General features: G+C 49.1%; 1 protein-coding gene across 1 annotated transcript; it reads left to right on the top strand.

Moving 5' to 3' along the window:
• Positions 1-400: 400 nt before the first annotated feature.
• Positions 401-4,619, top strand: LOC136487877 (uncharacterized). Its single transcript, XM_066484982.1, has 5 exons — positions 401-1,693; positions 1,766-1,827; positions 1,952-2,171; positions 2,254-2,757; positions 4,311-4,619. Exons 1-5 carry the CDS (start codon positions 401-403, stop codon positions 4,617-4,619), a joined length of 2,388 nt encoding a protein of 795 aa, XP_066341079.1.
• Positions 4,620-5,135: the final 516 nt, after the last annotated feature.

Here is a 5,135-nt window from a genome sequence, read left to right as displayed (position 1 = left end):
TCTCCGCTCGATTCGACTTGTGGTTGCGGTCGACCTGGATCCGCCCCAACCTCTCGCCCACGACCATTTCACCAGACGACAGCACCACCTCGGCGTCATGAATCCGGAGACCAAGCTCATCATCGACGAGATCGCCTGCCTCTTCAACGAGCACGATTTGAAGTGGGATGCGCGTTTCGCGGATCAGGACGCGCGCCTGTCCCACTAGATCCACGACCTAGAGCAGGCGCAAGAGGGCCGCATGGCAGCGCTGGAGAAAGTCACTGCATCGCTCGATGAGTGGAGGCCATCCATCGAAGGAATCGTCGACGACTTGAAGCTTGATGTCTCGAAGTCCAAGCTGGAGGTGTCAAAGATCTCTCGCAACTAGGAGCGTGCAATCCTGGATCAGCCCGCTCCTATGCAGGGTGTATTCGCATCTGCCCCACCTGCTCCCGAGCGTTCGTTCATCGGCGCTCCATCTAACACGCCCAATGGGCCCTGCGTCGACAACCACCACCGGGAGAGTGGATTTGGGGTAGTCACTACCCAGATTCATTCCCCAGTCAAGGGTATGCCATTGTTCCCTTCCCCTCCCTCTCCACGCTCTGTTTTGCAACCTAATGATGATCCTGGTCCTCATAGTGGTACCACTGGGGTGGGGCATAATGGTTTCCAACCACCTAAACTTCCCAAATTTGATTTCCCAAAGTTTGACGGATCCCAACCCAAATACTGGCTTAGCCAATGCAAGGATTATTTCGAGATCTATGGTACTGACCCTCACATGTGGGTTCGTGTTCCTAAGATGCATTTCACCCATGCTGCTAAACGTTGGTACCCTTCTATTGAGTCCCAACTCCAAAATGCTGCTTGGCCTACCTTCACTCAATTGATACTTGCTCGCTTTGGCCACGACAAGCATGAGCTCTTGCTCAGACAGCTTTTTCAAATCCGTCAAACTCAATCTGTTCAGGAGTATATCGATCAGTTTGTTGCCATCGTTGATGACCTCTCAGCCTATGGTGGTACCATCGACCCACTTTACTTTGCTATGAGATTTGTTGATGGCTTGAAAGATTACATTCGAGCAGCAGTAGCTTTACATCACCCACAAAATTTGGATACTGCTTGCTTGCTTGCTAAATTGCAGGAGGAGGTCGCCGACCCTGCCAAGAAGAGGGACTATCGGCATGGGGAGCAACTGGTTGGTCCACGACCATTTGCTCCACGTGCACTACCTCTTCCTCCACCACCACCCCGTCCTGCATTACCGGTGCCCGAGCTCAACAGGCCGATTGCGGATGGGGGTCGTGGCCCAACAGCTGAAGAACGTTGGACCACTCTACGTGCGGCCCGACGTGCCCAAGGCTTCTGTATGAGATGTGGCAGCCGCTGGGCTCGAGATCATCAGTGCCCACCTCAAGTGCAACTACATGTGGTACAAGAACTTCTGGATGTTCTCCATGTTGATGAAGATGTGGAAGCTGCAGTACCAGCTGAGGAACCCCCTCTAGAGCAAGTATTTCTTCAGCTCTCTCTGGCCGCTATCTCTGGTACAGTCCAACCAAGGACCATGTGTTTCTGGGGTACTATTGGTAATCAACATGTCAAGATCTTGCTTGATTCTGGTAGTTCTCACACTTTTATCAGCACATCTATTGTCGCTCATTGTTCTGGTATTCAGCAGTTGCCTGTTCCACTACAAGTTCAGGTAGCCAATGGTGAGGTTCTCACTTGTTCCTCATACATTCCAGCTGCTTCTTGGTCTATCCACAACTGTCAGTTTACTTCAGATTTGAAGGTTTTGCCGTTAACCTCTTATGATATGATACTTGGGCTTGACTGGTTAGAAGCTCACAGTCCTATGGAGGTCCATTGGGGACAGAAATGGATTTACTTGCAACACCATGGCAGTTCTGTTCATTTGGTTAGGATATTGCCTGAGTTGCCAGTGGGTGCTGTGTTGCAGTTGTGCTCAGTTGAGAACCAGCAACAGTCTGCCAATGCCACTCATGCTCCTGAAATTCAACAACTCCTCACTAGACTACTCTGACTTATTTGATCCTCCAACTCAGTTGCCTCCTTCACGCAGTTGTGATCATTCCATTCCCTTAAGTCCTGGAGCAGCTCCAGTATATTCTCGGCCATACCGCTTCTCGCCTGCCATTAAAGATGAAGTGGAGAATCAGGTTAAGGAGATGTTAGCCTCCAGGCATTATACAGAAGAGCACCAGCCCTTTTTCATCTGCTGTGTTATTGGTCAAAAAGAAGGATGATACCTGGCGTTTTTGCGTCGATTATCGGCAACTCAATGCTATTACTGTCAAGGGCAAGTACCCAGTTCCTATCATAGACGAGTTACTCGATGAACTATCAGGTTCCTCATGGTTCACTAAACTGGATCTACGCTCTGGATTCCACCAGATTTTGCTCAAGCCAGGAGAAGAGTTCAGAACGGCGTTTCAGACCCATTTCGGGCAGTTTGAGTTCCGCGTCATGCCCTTCGGTCTTACGGGCGCACCGGGAACTTTTCAAGATGCAATGAACTCCACGTTGGCTCCCTTTCTCAGGAAGTTCGTCTTGGTTTTCTTCGATGACATCTTGATATATAGTAAATCCTATGAGGAACATCTTCATCACCTGGCTTTAGTATTTCAGCAATTACAGGCTCATTCCTGGAAGATTAAAATGTCAAAGTGTGAGTTTGCCAAGCGCAGCATTGCATATCTAGGCCATGTCATTACTCCTGAAGGTGTGAAAACTGATCCTCAGAAAGTGAGTGCTATTGTTAGTTGGCCTATACCTCAGAATGTCAAAGACTTGAGGGGATTCCTTGGCTTAGCGGGATATTATCGCAAATTTGTGCGCAATTTTGGCATTCTCGCTAAACCATTAACTGAGCTGCTCAGAAAGAATACCCTGTTTGTGTGGACCCATGATCATGCTAGTTCCTTTGAAGCCCTAAAACATGCACTCAGTACATCTCGGTGCTTTCGCTGCCCCAGTTTGACAAACCTTTCAGCATTGAAACCGATGCCAGCGGCAATGGAGTTGGTGCAGTGCTTACCCAGGAAGGACACCCATTGGCATTCCTCAGCAAAGCCTTGGGGCCACGCTCTCGGGGTCTAAGCACGTATGAGAAGGAATACATGGCAGTTTTGATGGCAGTCCAACAATGGCGTTCTTATTTGCAACATGCAGAATTCACCATATTTACAGATCAGCAGAGTCTTGTCCAACTTACTGATCAGCGTCTTCATACCATCTGGCAATAGAAACTATTCTCCAAATTGGTGGGCCTTCAGTTCCGTATTGTGTATAAGCCAGGATCTTCAAATCGGGTGGCAGACGCTCTATCATGCAAAACTGTACATGATTCCACCTGTGCAGCGCTATCTGTCATTACACCAACTTGGATTCAAGAGGTTATAGCTGGGTATACATTAGATCCAGTGAGTTCTGATATGTTGATTAAGTTATCTATCAACCCAGATGAGCTGCCAGGTTTCTCTCTTCGCGATGGTGTCATTCGTCACAGCTCTACAATCTAGATTAGTGATAATATTCCATTGCAGCAGAAGATATTGCACGCTACACACACGAGCACTCTAGGCGGGCATTCTGGGTTCCCAGCCACATACACTAGACTGAAGCAGTTGTTCTATTGGAAAGGAATGAAAGCCTCTGCCAGAAACTTTGTGAAGTCTTGCTTGACTTGCCAACAAGCCAAACCTGACCGAACCCGCCTCCCTGGCCTCCTTCAACCATTGGCTGTTCCCACAGGAGCTTGGCAAACTATATCCCTCGATTTCGTTGAAGGTTTACCACGCTCTGGTAATGTCAATTGCATTCTAGTCATTATTGACTCTTTCACCAAGTATGGCCACTTTGTGCCGCTGTTACATCCTTTCACAGCGCCTACAGTAGCGAAGTTGTTCCTCAACCATGTTTATCGCCTCCATGGACTACCTTCGGCCATTGTTTCTGACCGGGACAGGATTTTCACAAGTTTATTCTGGCGTGAGCTCTTTCGTCTGGCCGATGTGGCATTGCAGATGAGTTCCAGTTATCATCCACAGACTGACGGACAAACTGAGCGGCTCAACCAATCTATGGAGACGTTTCTGCGATGTTTCGTCAATGCCTGTCCAGCTAAATGGTCTTCTTAGCTTGCCCTGGCGGAATTCTGGTACAATGCCACAACTCACTCGGCTCTGGGGTGTTCACCTTTCGAAGCACTTTACGGCTATCCTCCTCAGTATTTTGGGATCTCTGCTTGGGATGCTGTAGCTGTTCTAGAGCTATCCACTTGGCTGCAGAATCGTTAGGTTATGAATGATCTGATCCTTCAACACCTCGCCAGAGCCAAAGAGCGGATGAAAAGGCAGGCTGACAAAAAGCATACTGAACGCCAGTTCCAGGTGGGAGACAAGGTGTTCGTGAAGATTCAACCATATGTGCAGTCTACTCTAGCGCCCCGTGCTAATCAGAAGCTGTCCTTCAAGTTTTATGGTCCCTTTGAGATTCTGGAGCGCATCGGCTCTGTTGCCTACAAGCTGCTTTTACCACCGTCTACTGCTATCCATCTAGTGTTCCATGTCAGTCATCTGAAGGCCGCTGTTCTGCCTACTGTCTAGGTATCTTCTTCCCTACCGTCTGCCATTGAGCTGCCTCGCATTCCTCTGAAGGTTCTGCAGCATCGCACTGTCATTACTGCTAATGGCTCGGTGGAGCAAGGGTTGATCCTCTGGTCTGGATAGTCGGCTGACATGGTGATTTGGGAGAATCTGATCCAGCTGCGTCAAGATTTTCCAAGAGCCCCTTCCTGGGGTCAAGCCAGTACTCAAGCCCTGGGGAGTGTTGGCGGCCCAACTACCATAGCTACTTCGGATGAGGAAGCCCATGGACCTCGGGTTGGGTCACGTGTCCATCGGCCCAATATTCGCTTGGCTGGCGATGAGTGGATGTGAGAGCATGCCTACGTGCACCTACGGGCAATTGCCGTGTAAGAGATATAAGAACCAGAGAGAGAGAGAGTGTGAGGGGCATCATGATTCATGTAACAACTCTAAACTCCCAAGCACTCAATCTTTCCTCGCCTATTTCCCCTAGCCCAATTTCTGTGCTGTTCTTCTGATTCGCTGCCTCAATTT

This window comes from Miscanthus floridulus, chromosome 10 (assembly GCF_019320115.1).
Source record: "Miscanthus floridulus cultivar M001 chromosome 10, ASM1932011v1, whole genome shotgun sequence".
In the NCBI taxonomy this organism is placed as follows: Eukaryota; Viridiplantae; Streptophyta; class Magnoliopsida; order Poales; family Poaceae; genus Miscanthus; species Miscanthus floridulus.
The sequence above is the reverse complement of the archived record's forward strand: the minus strand, read 5'-3'. Positions and strand labels throughout refer to the sequence as shown.

Coding starts and splice junctions, on each gene's coding strand:
- LOC136487877 (XM_066484982.1), top strand. CDS start 401: ATGCAGGGTGTATTCGCATCTGCCCCACCTGCTCCCGAGCGTTCGTTC. Junction 2,172..2,253: donor AAGATGAAGTGGAGAATCAG/GTTAAGGAGATG, acceptor GTCAAAAAGAAG/GATGATACCTGGCGTTTTTG. Junction 2,758..4,310: donor TGAAAACTGATCCTCAGAAA/GTGAGTGCTATT, acceptor CAGAATCGTTAG/GTTATGAATGATCTGATCCT.